General features: G+C 40.2%; 2 protein-coding genes across 2 annotated transcripts; both read right to left on the minus strand.

Annotated features, from left to right (window-relative positions):
• Positions 1-4,257: 4,257 nt before the first annotated feature.
• Positions 4,258-5,929, minus strand: LOC139128292 (uncharacterized). Its single transcript, XM_070694092.1, has 2 exons — positions 5,924-5,929; positions 4,258-5,718 (listed from the first exon to the last, which is right to left on the minus strand). Exons 1-2 carry the CDS (start codon positions 5,927-5,929, stop codon positions 4,258-4,260), a joined length of 1,467 nt encoding a protein of 488 aa, XP_070550193.1.
• Positions 5,930-6,048: 119 nt separating this feature from the next.
• LOC139128294 (uncharacterized) lies at positions 6,049-9,782 on the minus strand. The gene is made up of 3 exons (XM_070694093.1): positions 9,686-9,782; positions 8,798-8,913; positions 6,049-8,614 (listed from the first exon to the last, which is right to left on the minus strand). The coding sequence occupies exon 3, from the start codon at positions 7,654-7,656 to the stop codon at positions 6,049-6,051; it is 1,608 nt and encodes a 535-aa protein (XP_070550194.1). The 5' UTR covers positions 7,657-8,614; positions 8,798-8,913; positions 9,686-9,782.
• Between the last annotated feature and the right edge of the window lie 10,336 nt (positions 9,783-20,118).

The raw sequence follows: 20,118 nt of genomic DNA on the forward strand, positions 1-20,118 counted from the left end.
CACCTCTTTCATTGGTCTTGTTGACAGACGCCGGTTTTTCTTGATGCTGCGATGCCAAGTGTTGTTGTAAGATTGCATTAGCTGTGGAAGCACCGATAGGTAGCTTAGGGTGTTGTTTCTGGTAAAGTACTTCCACATTTTAGTTTTCAGCGTACGATTGAAATGTTAAACCACAGAAGCTTTCATTTCGTTTCCAGTGGTGAAAAATTGAATGTCTTCACTCTTCAGAAATTTCTGAAATAGGTGGTTCACGAATTCTTTGCCTTGATCCGTTTGTAGTTTTTCTGGTTTTCGTCCAGTCTTCAAAATCTGTTCAAACGCTGCCACCAAAGTGGCTCCTCGTTTGTCTTTCAAGGGAATGGCCCAGGCATACTTGGATAAAATATCAATGCAGGTGAGGATGTATCGGAACCCTGAATTGTATTTTGCTAGTGAACTGACATCCGCAAGATCGGCTTGCAACTGTTGATCCATTCCACCAACAATTACTCTAGCCCTTGGAAACTTCCACCTCACTGGTTTGTGTAATGTGTAAGTGTCCTGATGTTGCATCCATTCTCTCACTTTCTGACGGGTGGTCTTTATTCCCTTCTCTTTTGTAGCACGGTAAACAGCATCGATTCCTCAAAAACTTGTGGAATGACTTGGATCATAATACACCTGGCTTAGGTGCTGATCCAAGTCCGTCAATTTGGTCACAGGTTTCATGTTTGATGACGATGGATCCAGAACAGCAAGCACAGAGGCACCTCACCCGTTTGAGGACATCGCCAAGGGATAGAGAAGGTGGACAACACTCCATGACAGAGGTCTCCTTTGGAATGACTATCATCAAATTGTCGAGTGATGTTTTAAAAGTTGAGCCAATTCCCTGTCATGGATGGTCGATGTCGCGGTCTTGCAGCGGTTGAAGTGACAGGACGTATCTCCCTCCTTATCTTTTTCTTTTTGGCGGATGATTGTCCAGCAAATACTCCATGATCACCTTCTTCATCATCATCACCTCTTGGCTGAAACAATCCTTTTGATTTTCGCTGAGACTGAATCCAGTTCCATCTTTCCTTGTTGCCTATCAGATCTTGTGGTACATTCATGTCAGGCAGCACTTGGGCAAATTGTTCCCACCCTCTAGGAGTGAAAGTTTTCCTCCGACGTAAGGTGTCGTTGATGAGGTCTACCATATGAGTTCCAGGTAAGGGATTGCCATCGTACGTTAATTCCCCTTTCTCATTCCAATCCACGGAGTCATGCTGTTTCACTTTCTGAAGGAGCAAGTGTGCTTTTCGTCGGAGGGATTTTGGCACACTTTCCATCACATCCTGCTCCACACTACCTAAGGGCTTTGGTTTATCTATGCCTTCCTCTTCCGTGCCCTTAGCTAAAGGAGACCCAGAAGAAGACACAGCGGTAGTGGTACCCGTTGAAGTTTCAGAGGGGAGGATACTGATTTGAACAGGTTCCTTCTTTTTATCAATGTAAGCCCTGTACTGCTGAAGAGTCTGTGGTACAGTTTTGCCTTTTCATCATCGGTGATGTCTGTTCTTTCCAAGATTTGTTGCATCTCCCTATCCAGAGAGGACAGCATCTTTGTCACAGGGTTTGTTGTTTGATTCTGCTGTAGTTGTATGGTATCTAGTAATTCCTGTGGCACAAGTGCCATCTTCTTGGCATGTTCCATGGGCATGATGACAATTCACTTAAAGAGGAGACTTCCCAACACAGACAGCACAGGCCCTAGGACGGCTGAGAGAAATCCACCCTTTTGCACAAGTATCTTCTTCTTCTTTGATGTTGAAACCTTTTTATTTGACAGTGTGCGAAGATGATGTTTGTATTTGCTCAATTTCTTCTTTTGAGCAGATGACAGTGGAACACTTCCCCGAAGAATGTTCAGACAACATTCACAGAGGCAATGAATTAAATCGTTACTGGCTCCCTCGATGATCCCCCTCTGTTGCTTTGGATTGCCCTTGGCTAACACAGAGAGAAAATGAGCATGTTTTCTCATTCGCTGAGACATGATGAAATGATGGCATTTCATCTCATCATGTCTATTTTATGTTTTCCTGACGTAAACAAAGGCAGTCTCTCCTGGAAAGATGTTCGTGTGCAGACGAAGGACTTCTGGTGTGTTGGGTTTCAGGTCAATGAGGAGATAGCCATAGGGTTCACGGGAGGCATCGGTAAAAGCTTCTTGGATGAAACGGGTGTGTCCTGGGTACATCTGTTTGGCTAAGTGAGTGATTTGTGATCAATCTCTTGGATTTTTAAACAAGACCAGATAATGTGAATTCAGACTCATGGTTCGAGTCTCTCTGCCTTGATGAAACATATTTTGTAAGATGAGTATGACAGAGAGATTACGATAATGAGAACCTTTGGTGAACAGATTGGTAATTCTCTTGTCATTTGCAGTTTCTGACACCGGATCATCAATGATCAATAAGTTGGATTGGTGAGGGAAAAACATACTGTCCAACTCTTCAGGAATGCCTTCAACAAAATGACTACTAGGGATAAGGGCAGCCAGATCCGTATAGGCAGGTTGATATTCTCCATAGCACCAGACAATACGCTCAGGAGATGGAAAAATCATAGTTTCCCGTTCCTTCAGCAGTCGTTTGACGAATTCGGTTTTGCCTGACTGTGTGGGTCCACATATGAGAGCAGTGAATGGATGTTGTAGTCTTGCATCCATGATTGACTTGATTGATGTTGTTCAGACAGTAGACGAACGATTCGTATCAACTGGCACATCAATTGATGAGTGTCAGATTGTCTGGCCAGTTTCAAAAATCTCTGTCTTTCAACTTTGTCTTCAATATTATGCACTTGTGTGAGATGATTTGCCAGTCTTACGAGATGTTTTGCATGACAACCAGGGTAAGGACAGTTCTTTGCATTTCGTTCGTGGCATGGTATACCAAGTTGACCAACTTGATCTTCACCGTGAGGGACTTTTTTGGTTGATTTCCTTTCAGTCAATCTCTCCACTCAGATCAATGTTTTCAGAACATGAGACTGGCTCCTTTTAAAAAATTTATCATAGATGATGTATGGCAGCACACACAAATACAGGAAGAACATAGGATTGGAGAAATCTCGATTATTGATGATCAGCTTCAAGAGTGTTTGCAGAATGAGACCCATCACGTCAAATGAGCCTTACTCTAAAATGGTACGAGCTTATACTAGAAAGGATGTTCTCATTTCTTGACAGAGGGAGGGCAAAATAAGGCCCGAGGGGCTGAGGGGCCTTCAAAGGGTCAAGAGGGGTGGAGGGAGTCCATAAACAGGGAAAGTGTGATCTCATTCATCGACAAAGACCGATCTTCCTCGGTGGCCCTCGGGGCAGTGGGGCCCACTTTTTGGCCTTCGGGGCAAGGGGACACACACACACACACACACACACACACACACAAACAAACATACTTCCTCACTCAACAAATGTTTACACATAAACACTCACAAATAAATTCAAACCAGCCTCTGAATCATTTAAAATAAACTAAATTGATGTCAGTTTATTACTTTACAAAAATATTAATCAGGAACTTTTGTTTGGTTCACATATAAAAGTTTTTAAAGATGAAAGTTGAGATCTACAGATTATTTGAACTCTCTCTCAAAAAAACCCAAAACAAATCAAACTGTTGATCTGTCATGTTCAATTCCAAAGTCAATATCTAAAGTTTCATGGAGTAAAATGTACATTCTTATCTCTTTCATTTGCAAAATTTCATTTCAAAATTTCATTTCTAAAAAATTCAAACACATACATTTCAAGACTTTAAAAATGAATGAAATTTACAACTCTAATAAACAGAATGATCAGATTTCTTTTTTTCTTTAAATTGCCAAAACTACCTGTATACAAGATCGCAAGTTTGACGTTTTTTGGTGTTTTTTTGTGAATAGGATTTATACAATAGATTCATTGATTGCTGAAACACGCGAGAATTGTGAAAACAGCTTCACTAAAATTCTTTACATTATCCTCCTAAAACAACTTGAAATGCAATACTAAAATACAACAAGTTCATGCCTAAGTATAAACATTTACAATTCTTAAATTTTCTTTAAATGAGATCTTTAAAACCTCTTGAATTGCAAAATACAATACCTTTTTCTGACAAAGCATTCAAAACTATTTTGATAACACAATGTTGTGAAATACTAGAAAACATTTGCCAAATGTTTAGTGACATACATTAATTGATATTTCTTGGGGGGAGGGGTTCAAATTCAATGTACAGTCTAATAACCGTAGGGAAGAGTTTTGTAATTTTCAATCAGAGCTCTTTTATCATAAACTAGGGCATACTTTTTACTTTTGCTTTTGGATACTACATTACATCCAACACGTCGGATTTTGACGGGGTCATTCACGGTGATGGTTGATGTTGGACAGGTGGTGACAAGACGAGTGATGGCATCAAAGTTGACGTCTAAGCTGTTGCGGTAATTTAAGGTGATTCCCCTGACTTTACACAGAGTGGTGTTACCTTTCCTGTCGGGCTGTGCTAGACAGAAGGCGTAGTTTTTAGCTCCCCCTGACACGAACTTGGTGATGAAATTGCTGGGAGGATCCAGTTCGTTGGTGAGATCACCCAAGTAATCACCAAGAGGTGGTTCGTACTGGTCTGGTTTGCTGACAAAGATGACTGAATCAGTGTCGAAGTACAAGACCCGTTCACCAATGGCCTCAAGGAGATCCAACAACTTCAGACGAGCATAGGCAGTGGTAAATGCAGCAATGACAACATTGGTGTTGACAGCCCCCTCGACAAATTCTTTCCGAAGTGTATGTTGAACAGCAACCATGTCGTCATTGACGAAAGACAAGTTGTTGACAATGTGTTGTTCACTTGTAAGCAGGCGGAAGAGTTCTGCAGGTTCTTTGATGTACTGCAGCTGTGGAAAGTTGTTGCGTTGTGCAAACTTGCCCCACATAGAATTCAGCATTAGTTTTGCCAATGCTCGTTGGCCTGGATTTCGGTGAATCTTCGTCTTGTCAAGAAGGATTCCCTCTCTGTCACAGTACTCACGGGTGTACCGATCTTGGTCATCTTCTGTCTGACACCATGAAGGCCTACCACTATTCTCTTGTTTCAACTTTAAGAAAGTGTTGATGTAATCGGTAAAGAGCCCACCTGTGTGCGATTCTCTGTTGTACACTTCTCTTTCTCTGTAGTGCCATACCTCAAAGACTTTGACGATCTTGTACCCCTTCTCGACAGCTTTGGCTAATTCAGGTGTTGTCCAAGTTCCCACGAAGGACCGTTCTTCGTCATTATGCTCACATGGTGACTGTTGTTTGGTGTCTGCACAACTTCTGCAAAGGGGAAACATCAACTTCTTTTCCACTCGGAGGGGGAGAATAGGAAAGTAGAGTTTTCGAGGAGGCAGAACTCGACATTTCGCCAGACCAAAGTATAAGTGAACAGGGAGTACAATGTTCTTGGTGCGTACTACTGGATGTTTGATAGGGTACTTACAGTACTTGTTGACGTAGGGGTAGAGGCTTGTGAAATCCACGTAGTGAATTTCTTCATCATCAACACATTCGTGGTATAGTGTAGTGGCATTGGTTCTGCCGCCAAAGAATGCATCTCGTGGATGAAGGGGCTCCTGTAGGTCAAGTGACTTGACGAATTCTTGCAGTTCTTGGTTTTCATGAATTTCTTTCTTGAAGTCACACTCCACTTTTCGATCACTCTAAAGCCATGGCAAGGTAGAAATCGCATCTTATCTTGGGTACTTTGGTAAAGGTCTGCCATTGTCTTCTCTACTTTAGTGTTGACAATGTCATGGTCTTCATAGCATCGAGGACAGCCATGGTAGTAGCAACCGTGCATCTCATATACTGTGTTGTTTTCTTCATCATAACCATCTACCCAATAGTGGTCAATTTTCTTCTCACCTCCATTGTGGACGTGTTGGATGTTGACATCATTCTTGAATGTAATCCATTCTAACCACTGCAATGCAATGACAGATTGATTTCTTCGTTGGATGTAACCATGGTCTGGGATGACCCCGATGGTATCATTCTGAGAAATTCTTGCGTAAAACGACATTGCAGGCTGATGCGATGGTCACACAATCTCTGAACGGATCTACACCATTCTGTTGTTTGAACATGTCTTGAAATTTCAAACAACTTCTCCTCAGAATGTCTACATCACTTCTGCAGTAGTCTTCAAGCTCTTGTCTCAGGTTGAAAGGGCGGTTTTTCAATCTTTCGTCTTCGTACCACTTTAGGAATTTCTCTCTCGCATGCTGTTTCATGCCATCGGAACCATAGTATCTGGAATCTGGGAGAGGACCGACGTAATCTTGATTCTCTGCTGTATTGAAGAAATGGGGGAAGTAGCCTTTGTGCAGTTCATTCAGCTCAAACATGTCGGGAAGTTGAGCCAAAGCCACAGGTAGGAAATTATAAGAGTCAATGAACTTGATGTTTAAGCCGGGGATGAAGATGCGCATGATTTTGGTTCCATTGAGAAGGACTTCAGGTTGAACGTTGTTTTCATGGCAGTATTGCAGTATGAATTGTCCGTCATAACCTTGCAGATTGTGTGCGATGAAAGTACTGGCGGCGTTTTCTTCTGTGAGTGCCCAATCGCAAAACTCTTGCTTGGTGTTAGGGCCATAGAACACCTGCTCTGAACATGACTCGGACTGGACAATGCACAAGTTGGGTACATGGACGCCCCCATCTTGGGTACATTCAAAGTCAAAGAAATAGTACTTCATCTCTTCTTCACTGTCCTCTTCGTCTCCTTCTTCAGCTTCAAAGTCGAATAAGTCAACATCATTGTCATGAATACTATCTCTGGTGGACTTCTTCTTTCTTTTCACGTGGATGGGCTGGATGTAGCATAAATGATCACTGTCTTGGTACCGTTTACATACTCTGCAGTACTTTTCACCACAATTGTGGTCATTATCTTTCTTTCTCTTTTCCCAATGGATGGTTACACCACACAACTTGCAGCGACGAATGACTTGACATGTTGCATATTGAGCAAGGGGACCAGTTGTTTTATGGTTGTTGAAGCATTGTTGACCTCGAAAGTAGCGATGACAATCTTTGCAGTAGACCTGATTATCTGTTGCTGGACATACAGATGGAACACAGCAACACTTGCAGAAAACTTCACAGATGTGATCATGCTTTCTTTGGTACCCTTTGTGACAATGGTGACAGTAATAGCTTCTCTGTAGAAATGCGGGCATCGACGTGATCACATCATAATGGTTGTTATGAAGATAAAGGTAAATATTGTGTTGAGAAGTGTCCCTTCCCTGATAAGCTAGTGAACCTGACGGCTCGTCTGAAATAACATGGATTCGATACGATGGAAGGACAGCTTGTAATTTGTCAAGTTCTTCATGTCCACATGGCCCTGGTGAAATACCTGCTTTGGCCATGAGTTCGGATGCATGTCTTTTCTGCTCTTGTCGTCCCTGTCGCACATAGTCCCATCCTGGATCACTGTCACGGTTGATGTGGGCTGTTGCTGTCACTATTGCTCGTGCACAGCATAATTCATCGGTGTTAGTGATGCGAATGATACTTTTCATCAGTCGGAGGCGACGGGCTATGTTGACGGGTCTCCATCCCCACTTCTTTCCCGTCCCAACAGGCATGTGCACATGAATGAAGTTGATGTAAACATTCTCATCTAGGGTGAATTCTTCATAGGACTGCAGTACACGTTCAATTTCGCCCAACACTCTGTCCACAGTCAGTTCTTGAACAGGGGAAAAAGGTAACCAGATTTGATAGGGAAGGGACGGACTTTCAAGTGTAATGCGTACTCTGTCCCTGGAGAGATGCCATGGGTGAGTCGGCTAATAATACTCTCAAACACATCTTGTAGTACTACCATTACTTGCACGAACCACGCACCGGCTGGATATCATTGAATTGTATCTCGTAGTCATGAGCTGTAGCATTGAATTTCTTCACTTGTCGTTCATGGACACGTACAATGCTGTAATATTTTGCGCCGCTGTCTTCATCTGATGGTGAATCTTCTGACGGCAGGTCATCCGTTGACCCCGCCAATCTGACATGTTGGATGTGATGAGGGGCAAGAACTTTGTGTGGAAGGCGGATGATTATTTGAGAGGAGGGCCTGCCATTTAGTATTAAATTCTTGGGTATTCATGGGGACAGAAGAATTGGATGAAGCTGAGTATCTTGAATATTTGAGGGGAATGAGGAATGTAGGAGTGTAGGAGGTCTTTTAATTTTACATTCAAATCCTGTGTGGCAATATTATCTCCGTTTTCTGTGAATTGGCTATGATCACTATTACAACTATAAATATCTTCGCTTTGAGAACTAGAGCTATCACTATAATGACTATCAGTACTATCACTATCATGGCAACTATGACTATCACTGCTATGAGAGTTATAACTACTGCTGCTATTACAACTACTACTACTACTACCAGTTAATGTTGATGTTGACCCCACAGTACCGTTTTCTTCACTCATGTTGGTTTCTTCTTCCCAAGGCAAATCCCACGCTGTCTTCACCATAACAAGATTTTTCCTCAGCCTGATGTATTGCTTCTTTGGCTTAGCTGTTGTTTGTCTATAAAATAAAAATAAAACAAAATAAGAAAAATAATAATTTACAGAAATGGTGCACCATGAATGAAAACTTTTTTTAAACATCACTGTATTGTTCACAACATACAGGACATACATTAGTCAAGAAATACAGTTTACTCTTTTTCTATCACTTGAAATGAGCAAGTAGAAAATTATAACTTACCGCAATTGATATAGATTGGCCACTTTATTTTCATCATCATCATCATCATCATCATCATCATCATCATCATCATCATCATCATCATCAACAACAACACATACAGAGTCATTGAGGTCCTAAAGGGGGGATAAAGGTAATTACAATCAGTACAATATGAATGAGTCAAATAAAAATTAAAAATTAAAAATAAATTTAAAAAAAAATTTTGTATACTGCGACCACTCTTATGAAAATAGAGACACTCACACAAAATACTGATAAAGAATAAATAGAACAAAGAATATTGTGTTTACTCTGACTGAACACCGATTTATCTTAAATATCAGCAGGTCACCACATAATAGATAGACATACATTCAACAGTTTAGTACTTCAGTGTACATACGGTATCTATCTCTAGCTCTATACAGGCAAGACTCCTGTTAATGTTCTGTGCATTGTTATATGCAAAGATTCAGGGGGGAATAACTGTGTTAATCTCACACCACCAGAGGGAGAATACAAAATTACAAATTTCTACATTGTTTAAAGAAATAATTGTTTTATATTTATATTGGAAATCACAGACAGCTTGGAGGGCGAGGGGTAACATCAAACATGCCTGAGAACATTTCATAACTGAGCGATGTTATGTCTTCAATTGATATGTCGACAAACACTTGATCTAGGTCATGCTGCACTACTCATCGTGTCCATGAACGTACGCACACTGAACAAACGTTAATCAGAAATTGGAAACAATTTTATCACCTGTCGACAGCATTTTGAGCATAACGATGTCACTTCGACACATCGCGAGATCGGGCAACCCTGCCTGACAAACACATGCACAAAATCAACCACAACACACAAGGGAATACGTCAGTTGATAAATAAACACACACTCACAGTATTTTCATAGTGTTGGTCTGCAGCGCTAGTGGCGTCGGTGGCGGCAAACACAGTATCCAACTGGGAATCTGTCAGCGACAGGTCATCCCAATCGGCGTCCATGGTTAGATTCTGTACAAATAAAATTAAATTAAAAATACATAAGACAGACGTTCCTCGAAAGAAAGGAGTTTACGTCAATTTTATCACATGCACGCAGCATTATGAGATCAAACACTTGATCTAGGTCACACTGCACAACTCACTGTGTCCATGAACGTACACTCACTGAACAAACGTTAATCAGAAATTCGTAGCAATTTTATCACCTGCAGACAGCATAGTGAGCATAACGATGTCACTTCGACACATCGGGCAACCCTGCCTGACAAAGACATGCACAAAATCAACCACAACACACAAGGGAATACGTCAGTAGATAAATAAACACACACTCACATTATTTTCATCAGGTTGGTCTGCAGTGCTAGCGGCGGCGGCGGCGGCAAACAAGGTATCCAACTGGGAATCTGTCAGCGACAGGTCATCTCACTCGGCGTCCATGGTCAGATTCTGTGAAAATAAAATTGAATAAAAAACAGACATAAGACAGACATTCCTCGAAAGAAGGGAGTTTACGTCTATTTTATCACATGCAGGCAGCATTATGAGCATAAAACAATGTCACTTCAATGCATCAGACAATCCCCCGCGCGACACACACACACACGTACCCCAAAAAAACCCACAAAAATCAACACACAGAAATCATCTACAAGCTAATATACTACAGGGCACCTGTCACTCCTTGTGTTCGCTGTCTGTGCTGGAAAACGTAATGATTAATACTGCGAGGAAGCGACCAGCAAATTAATATGTACACGAAGCACGTCTTTTCGATGAACATTTTGACTTCTAATGAAGCTAAGCTAACAAAGACACAAGCTACTATTCACCTTAAAAAGGGGTGGGGTTAACCTCCGTGTTAAAGGTCTTGAGTGCACCCAGAGTTCATAATTTGACCTCTATTTATAAACTTTGGGCGGATCATGTCCATATGTTTGGCAAGATTAAACCCTAACGGAAACACTCATTGTCAAAGTCAACCCTAAAAGGAAACACTCTTTGATACAAAGTATCTAGATTTTGGAACTCTGCCAGTGAACGATAAAATCTGTCAAATCTGGCCGCGCGCGCATGGGACTAAAGGCTAAGGCAATGACGTAATGTTGTAAACCTCACGCATGCTCAGACTGATCTACCGTCACACTCGTAATAAATCGATAATACTTACAGCATGTACAGTGTTGGTATGCCCGGGCAAATTACGCGGCAGCCAACTGAGAATTTGTCAGATTATCCAATGCGTCATCCATTGTTATCGTGGTCGCCACTGCTGCACTGAAACCATCTGACTTCAGACAGACACTCGATGCACAACGCACTTGAACACAGCCGAATGCCACGGCCCTGAAGATACTCCATGTTTATATGTAGTATAAAATGAGACCCCCTAGCATGTGAAATAAAGTACGTCTCCTAGGTGATGGAAAAAAGACCCCCTAACTTACTCAAGTGTTCTATACTGTATCCCTAACTACTGTCGACAGAGCATTAAATCGGGAAAGCCCATCAAATGATCATATAATCAAACAACCAACAACAAAATACATAGTAGCTATGCTGAAAATAATCTTGAAAAACAACACGTTTCAATTCAACAATGAATTTTACCGTCAGATATTTGGATGCAGTATAGGATGTCCAGCTTCACTAGAAATTACCGACATTACATTTCATGAGACAAAATATGGATAATTCAGCAACACACAAAACAAATACGCTCTGACTGAGATTCAGAGACGGTGTATGATTTTCATTAGAACTCAACACGAGCTTACTAAATTTATATAAAAGTAAAATGAAAAATGCATCCTACTCAGAAATTTTCGAAAGCTCTCCTCAAGAAATCATATCTTTAGACCCCATTATCTATGAAGGTCATCGATGCAACAAATTAACATTCTCGACTTCAGAACACACACACACACACACACACACACACACACACACACACAAAACCAACAAGATACATATCAGTTCAATGGACAAAGTCGGCCATTTTTCATGAATTTTCTTTGATACAAGATACTACTTATATTGTTTGACATGTTGAAAGATAATGAATGAATGGGTGACCATGCAAATATTCGACCCGGTTTTACCCGATACATGAAACCATCGCGAAAATGAAATAATGGTCATAACCATTAATTAATTTCCGCGATGGTTTCATTTAATTTGTCTAAACCGGGGTCCGTTAGGGTTAGTTCTGCATATTCTATGCACTTTTCCACATCGTAATGCTTGTAGTTGCATTGATACTGCTGTTAATGTTTTGAATACGGTTATTCAAAGGGGCAAATAATTTTTTTTAATAAAAAGATGAAAATTTCTCATTAAATCGCATTTTTATACGCTCTGACTGAGATTCAGAGACGGTGTATGATTTTCATTAGAACTCAACACGAGCTTACTAACTTTATATAAAAGTAAAATGAAAATGCATCCTACTCAGAAATTTTCGAAAGCTCTCCTCAAGAAATCATATCTTTAGACCCCATTATCTATGAAGGTCATCGATGCAACAAATTAACATTCTCGACTTCAGAACACACACACACACACACACAACACACACACAAACCAACAGATACATATCAGTTCAATGGACAAAGTCGGCCATTTTTCATGAATTTCTTTGATACAAGATACTACTTATATTGTTTGACATGTTGAAAGATAATGAATGAATGGGTGACCATGCAAATATTCGACCCCGGTTTTACCCGATACATGAAACCATCGCGAAAATGAAATAATGGTCATAACCATTAATTAATTTCCGCGATGGTTTCATTTAATTTGTCTAAACCGGGGTCCGTTAGGGTTAGTTCTGCATATTCTATGCACTTTTCCACATCGTAATGCTTGTAGTTGCATTGATACTGCTGTTAATGTTTTGAATACGGTTATTCAAAGGGGTAAATAATTTTTTTAATAAAAAGATGAAAATTTCTCATTAAAATCGCATTTTATATTTTTTGGATATCGGTTTCGTGTTTTATATGTAAATACCTTTCATTTGATATATCACTTGATAGTTTAAAAGTGTGTTTAGAATAGTTAATGAATTTTCCAATTATATCGCCTTTGTGCAAATTGCTTACCGGTGTTAATTATGCGGATTTATGGGTATGGCCTGACAGCTCAACATTGTCAATTTACTTGAGGTAGAGATAATAAGCTTTCAAATAACGTATGATTTCAGTCACTTTTGCTTCAATTTCTATCATTTTTTTATCAAAAATCTATAGAGTTACTTCTGTTCCTCGCTCCGCTTCATTCTTAGGCTCTCTTCTTTACACTCCCTTAGTTTTAATGATTTCCTGGTCCAAAATAGAATTTCCTGATCATAAAACTTATCCATTTTGAAGAATATTACATGACTCAGGCTGTTTTCATGCGCCCCCCCCCCACAAAATTCATGCAAAATTATGCGACGTGATTTTAATTTTCATCGACCATTTCAAATAGAATATCAATTTTTGGGCCTAACTCAAGCTTTTAAAACAGTATGCACGCCGTAATTATAAGTAACCCAACGGCATCTCGAGATACAGAGGCTACGTTGTTTTGTTTGACGTTCAGCTGAAAGTGTCATTCACATTGTAGCAGGCATAATGTATAAAAAGGGAACATCAACAGTTTTTGCCACTTTCCATAATGAATTCACCGTGCGACTCACTTTGCGAAGCTCTCTGCCAAGAATCTGGCCGGTGGCTACTTGCCCGCAAATTAATCACCGATGACGTGAACACCAATGTTCATTTCGAAGGTTGGTTATCGAAGCACAATGACTAGGTTCCCTAACCTTGTACGCAAGATATAAACAAGAGCCTTACATCGCATCGCAAATAAACTGTATCTAACGAGAGTTGTACCTTTTCCAAAGTTTAAGCATATATATATATATATATATATATATATATATATATATATATATATATATATATATATATATATATATATATATATATATATATATATATATATATATATATATATATATATATATATTCTAGCAAATTTGAGTGATTTCTTGACCTAAGAAATAAACCTCTTGAACGAGACTGTACTTTAAAAGTCAAGGGGCATGTGTACCAACAGTAGCCAGACCAATCATGACACACCTGATTACAGTGAATTGCTTTGAAGCATTGGCATTAGACGAACTAGACACATTGTCTGAATCGCGGTGTTGCCAACACCGTCAGGTGCAATTATCAGCTGAACGGTAATTCCAGTCGACCACAGAGAAATCGATTCTGCCAAAGTTGTAACATTGTCTTGCAGCAGGTCAGAACATCCCCACCTGAAAGCAAGTGACATGACTTGGATAGTGCTTGGACATATGTGGTGGTGTTGTTTAGACTACGTCTGACCTCCTGCTAGACAATGTTTCAACTTTTGCAGAGTTGATTTTTTAATGATTGACTCATGTTACCGCTTAGCTATTAATTGCACCCGACATTGTGGCAACACCTCAATTTAGACAGTATGTCTAGTTCGTCTGATGCCAATGCTTCAAAGCAATTCACTGTAATACGGCTAGTTTTCAATCGGGTTCGAACCCACAACATATGGCAACAGTCGCCTAGCGGAGAGGCCACATAGAGAACCTCTCGGTTAAATCTCTACTCCAATAAAGAGTGGTTCAATAACCGGCTAAGTTGTTACATTTTTCTGACTGAGACCGCTCCACACGTTGTAGAGTTCGTGAAGCACTCACGCACGCATGCTCACTATCACACATCGCACATACAAACTTTATCGAAGCGAAGCAAGGAATACATCGCTTTAACTGGGCGAACGATAAACTCGGGGACAATTCTGCCCAGCAGCAGAGCTATCAACCTAGGGTAGAAAATACAGCTACTTTTTAATCGGGTTCGAACCAACAACATACGGCATCAGTCGCCTAGCGGAGAGGCCACAGAGAGAACCGCTCGGCTAAATCTCCATTCCCAAAAAAGAGTGGTTCAATAGCCGGCTAAGTTGTTACATTTTTCTGACTGACTGTAAGTGCACCCTTGTTGTTATTGTAAAGCTACTCTGGCGCTTACCACTCTACCTGTGCAAGTTTGTAAGCACGCTTGTTTATTTACAAAACTACACGGTGTTTATTGGATGGCAAACATTGTCTACACTTCTGTAATGTCATTGTAATGAGCGTCTAGCAACAGAGCTCGTGCTAAGGGTTTTCCCATGTTTATATAAAATTCAATGTTTTTTTTCAAATATTCCCTAGTTCCGTCTTCGGATATGCTCTTAAAGATACAAACAGTCACTGTCAACATTGACGAGTAGACAATAAAAAGGAAACAAAGGAAAATATATGAACCTTGCATGAAACGCTCTCGGAATTATTCAGATTAATGATGCCCACACCTGTAATCCTTTGGTGTTCACTTAACCATTGCACTAGACGCTGTCGGTTTATGACATGACCGATCCTAACGCTTTATGTTAACATGAAAATAAACACACTAATACTGATATGACTAAAATTCAGCTCACACGCTGCTTTGATCTTGGAGAGTAACGATTGTGAACATTATTCATTACTAATTATAGATTTAAATCGTAAAAATCTATATGGCCACCATACAATGTGACTGATCCAAATATGCTGTCCACATCTGTATATCTACAAATCAGTGATTGCATGAGTAAAATTCCAATTCAAATGGTGAATTAGTTTTGGAGGAGAAGTATTTTGAACATTATTCATTGGTTATCACCCGTTTTTATAAAAAAGACAATACTGCCGCTAAACCAGGACCGATTCTATTACCTTTCACAAGGTTGAAAGTACTAACACCAACGATGACATCAGTAAAACTTTTGTTAAAACGGTTCATTTGTTTTTCAACATAAGTACTCTTAACATTATTCTATGGTTATCATAGTTTTTTCACAAAAAAATATAAAGATCACACCACGCCATTGATTTATATGCCTTTCGAAAACTTGATAGTATTCACCCTGATGATTCCATGATTGAAATTTCATTTCAAAAAGGGTGTGTTGGTTCTGATGTTTAAAGATTTATAATGATTTAATAAAAGTTTACAAAAAATCCAATATGGTGGCCGAACCGCGCGATCGATCTAAATACCTTTCATAAACTTAATAGCATTCACACTAGTGATGACTTGAGTACATTTTCATTTCAAATGGTCTTTCGGTATCGAGTTTAAGATTTTGATAGATTAAATCTCCTTTTATGCAAAATCCAATATGGTGGCCGAGTTTAACATTCCACTTTTCCCCACACAGAAACTGAACAGGTTGGGCTGGTCAGACATCTTTAAATCCTATTGTTCTCAATGTTTATCTCGTCAATATATCTATAGCACGCTTTTATCACCTTTTACCATACTCTTAAACCTAATTGGTCAAGATCGGCTGTTCTGGCCATCTTGATCGCCCCTTTAAAATGGTTTGGCTGGGACGTGGAAAGCAACATTTTGATTAGAAGTTTCATTAGAAGGTGAGCGCAAAACACTAGAAAACATGAAACATTACAAGTAAAATCAGGGATCGCAGCTGCACACATCGGGTACTCAATTATGTTGGAAGTCGTATGGTCTGATTGCGTATTGTTCAGTTGACTATTTGAGTGCTGTATATACATGTTGTGTTCTGTATTTTGTGTCGGCTTTATGATGTTAGAAACTAGCCATGTTGAAACGAAGCCAGATAGGTTATGCATGAGACACAGTAATCTTTTGATGCTTCGTTTTGGAACCCTGAGTAGTTCCTTTATCATTTGCTTGAATTTATATCTTTGTTTGGTTCTTGTTTGTTTGCTTTGATCAACTAACAATGATGTCAGAATATATATATATATATAATATATATATATATATATATAATATATTGATTTGTTAAAGCTTTGTGAAGACGCTGCGCCGTTGCTGTTCGTTTTGTATGTTTAGTTTTGCCTTCACTAATGTGTCTTTTTTGTTCTTGTTTCGTTGGTATGGGATTATTTCGGGAAGATTTGTTTCAGTACTTCATTGGATATCTTGGGCAGGATATCTTGGTATGATCTCCTCACCCACGTAGTTTTATGAGTGAGTGAAAAGAGAATGTATAAATTCTCGCTCAAGGCTGTAACGCTGTGGTGTACTTCAAAAACAGAAAAAACTTTACGTAAGAATATACGGTGGTTCCAATCGGTTCGACATCACAACGTACGGTACCCTTTCACTCAGTGGAGAGGCCACATACAAAACCACTCTGCCAAATTCCCAATGTCAAAAGGAGTAGTTCAATAACCGAGCTAAGTTGATACAATTTTTCTGACTGCGACCCCACCACACACTGTAGAGTTCGTGAAGCACTCAGGCTCGTACACTCACTATCATATATCGTACACAAACATTATCGAAGCGAAGCAGTGGATATCGCTTAAACTGGGCGAAAAACAGCCTCGGGGGCAATTCTGTCAACTCGTGGAGCTATCAACCCAGGATAGAAAATACGGCGGTTTCAATCAGATTCGAATTCACAACCTACGGTACCAAATCACCCAGCGGAAGAACCACAGACAAAACTGCTCAGGTTAGGCTATTCCTGGTCTTTCTGGTAACCATGAGCCACTGTCAACGTACCTGAGGTACGATGCTGTGTGGACTTCTGTTTACATGTTCAGTTCACAACGGTACCCTCCACCACCGTCACAATCGTCACAGTGGAGGGGAATCAGAGTGTACGAACACAAATCACCGTACACAGATTTACGTGACTGCAACTTTTGCCAAGATCAAAAGTACATGTAAATAAAAGAACCTCGGTGGCTACTCTGGCGTCTGCACTCACGCTAGTCCCCTCTGTGCGATAGGTCCATACTACAGGCGTTGTGTTGACCAGGTAGTAAAAGTGTTTCTTATGCTGTGAGTTTATGTTACATTCCGACGTTCTGATACGCTATACGGCTTCGGCGTAGTCATAGCCGAGCACTCTTGACTCATACCGGCCGTGGGGCTAATAGCTTACCATCGTGCATCGGTTGATACCATGACAGATAATTGCCTTAAGTAAATACTATTAGTAACCTCCGTGGTTTTATTTTACGGCCACGCGTACGTTAGTCTATGGAGGTAAAAAGAGTTCTCTTCTACCTCCTTGGTTAGTCGCTCGCTACGAACATGGAGCCAGGAGCGGAGCTAGTACCGCCATGCTATACGGCAAGCATTGTGGAATAGCTTGGTCATTACATGCTCACTGTGTTTTGAATGACGTCACAAAACGGCTGCGCCAGGTCTGCATAGTTTTGCCTGTTTGATGAATGTTGGAGTTGTCTTATAGGGAAAATTGTAAAGCAACACATTTGTCTTGCTTTAATCGGAATCGTAACTGTCTAACAAAGAGTAACCTCAACTCACTGCCCACACCTGGGTGTTGTCAACCTGATGTAGTAGCCATTCTCCAGATTTCGAATCGATATGAGTGTGTGCGTAAACAAGAAAAGTAAACTCACGAATTTAATAGACGTGGTGGATACTGCCGATTTGCCCCAATAGGCCATACCCATCACATCAAAATCTGTGTGGGGAAAGGTGTCATGAAGTGACAGATCGCAATTTTATTAGCACATTTAAAAAACAAATTTCAAATCGACCACACCCCTAGGTAATCATGAAATTCACTTTTAGGATTTTGAAAAATATATTATGGCCGCATGGCTGTACGTCATAGGATATATTTGCCATTGTTCAGGTGTGGAATGTTTTAAAAGCAACACTGTTGTTTCATTCTTTGCAATGAACGATACATTCCATTCCTTATTACCTTTAATACGCAAACGACAATGTGGATATAAAAAGCAAACATACTTGATTCCTTCAACTTAACTAGATAGAGATGTTTTTAACTACAAATTTTACTTGATATTTTCAAACTGAGGGCAAGGCTGTCTTCTATTCGTCATTGGAAACATATTCGGCCATATACGCAGTTATAAAAGTGGTTGAAACAAACCGCCATTTGTAGCTACCATATACAACTAGACAAAGTTCGTGATGCGATAATGCTACTTTTCCACAATTAGAGTCATATTAGCTTGACGAGTGAATGACAGATACATAGGCAAGATTTTCGAAACGGATACACAAGAGTATAGGTGGGCAGGAATGTAACATTAAACTGTGATAGGGCAGTTGAGTTTTACAGATTGGTGGCCAAGAATACAATTTATCTGGTCATTCAATCTGCAACTTTTACAACAGAAGGCGTTAATGGCGCCATTACAGTAACTAACAAATTAAATCAAACCGAGCAAAAAACGTCAGCATTGCTTAGTAGATTCATGGAGGTAGCAGAGACTCCATGGTATATTGTTCGTAGGAATCGAATATTTTCTCTCCAGGGTATATGCTGTGGTATACTTCAGAAAAAGAAAAACCTTTACAAAAAAGTTCAGGGTGAACTACTCTTGGTCTTTTCCAGTAACCATGAGCTACTGTCAACGTAGCTAATGCACCATAGGTACGATGCTGTGTGGACCTCTGTGTACATGTTCCGTTCACTACGTTACCCTCCACCACAACGGAGGGAAACATAGTGGACGAATACAAATCACCGTACGCAGACTAGGGTGGCTGCGAATTTTGCCCGGACCAAAGAATACATGTTAATAAAAGAAGGGCCTCGGTGGCTACTCTGGCGTCAGTCTGCACGCACGCTAGTCCGTTCTGTGCGGTAGGGCTATACGGCTACGGCGTAGTCATAGCCGAACACTCTTGACTCATACCGGCCGTAGGGCTAATAGCTTACCATCGTGCATCGGTTGATACCGTGAAAAAATGCTCTAAGTAAAGACCTTTAGTAACCTCCTTGGTTTTATTTTACGGCAACTTGTACGTTAGTCCATGGAATTCTGTTTACCTGCATGGTTAGTCGCTCGCTACTATCATGGAACCAGGATCGGAGCTGGTACCTCCATACAATACGGCAAGCCACGGTTATTGGATGGACTGCGGGCAAGCATTGTGGAATACCTTTGTCATTGCACACTCTCTATGTTTCGAATGTCGTTAAAAACGGCTATGCTAGGTCTGCATAGTTTTCATTGTTTGATGAACATTAGCCTTGTATTTGAAGGGAAATCGGTGAAAACAGAAAATTTGTCTTGCTTTATTCCATTCCATACCATGCTTTATTCGGAATCGTAACTGTCTTACAAAGAGTAATCTTAATTCACTGCCCACATGTGGGGGTTGTCAACCTGATGTAATAGCCATTCCCCAGATTTTCAATCGATATGAGTGTGTGCGTAAACAAGAAAAGTAAACGCACGAATTTTAATAGACGTTGTGGGT

The sequence above is a fragment of the Ptychodera flava genome, unplaced genomic scaffold (assembly GCF_041260155.1).
Source record: "Ptychodera flava strain L36383 unplaced genomic scaffold, AS_Pfla_20210202 Scaffold_48__1_contigs__length_985763_pilon, whole genome shotgun sequence".
In the NCBI taxonomy this organism is placed as follows: Eukaryota; Metazoa; Hemichordata; class Enteropneusta; family Ptychoderidae; genus Ptychodera; species Ptychodera flava.

Coding starts and splice junctions, on each gene's coding strand:
- LOC139128294 (XM_070694093.1), bottom strand. CDS start 7,656: ATGCCTGTTGGGACGGGAAAGAAGTGGGGATGGAGACCCGTCAACATA.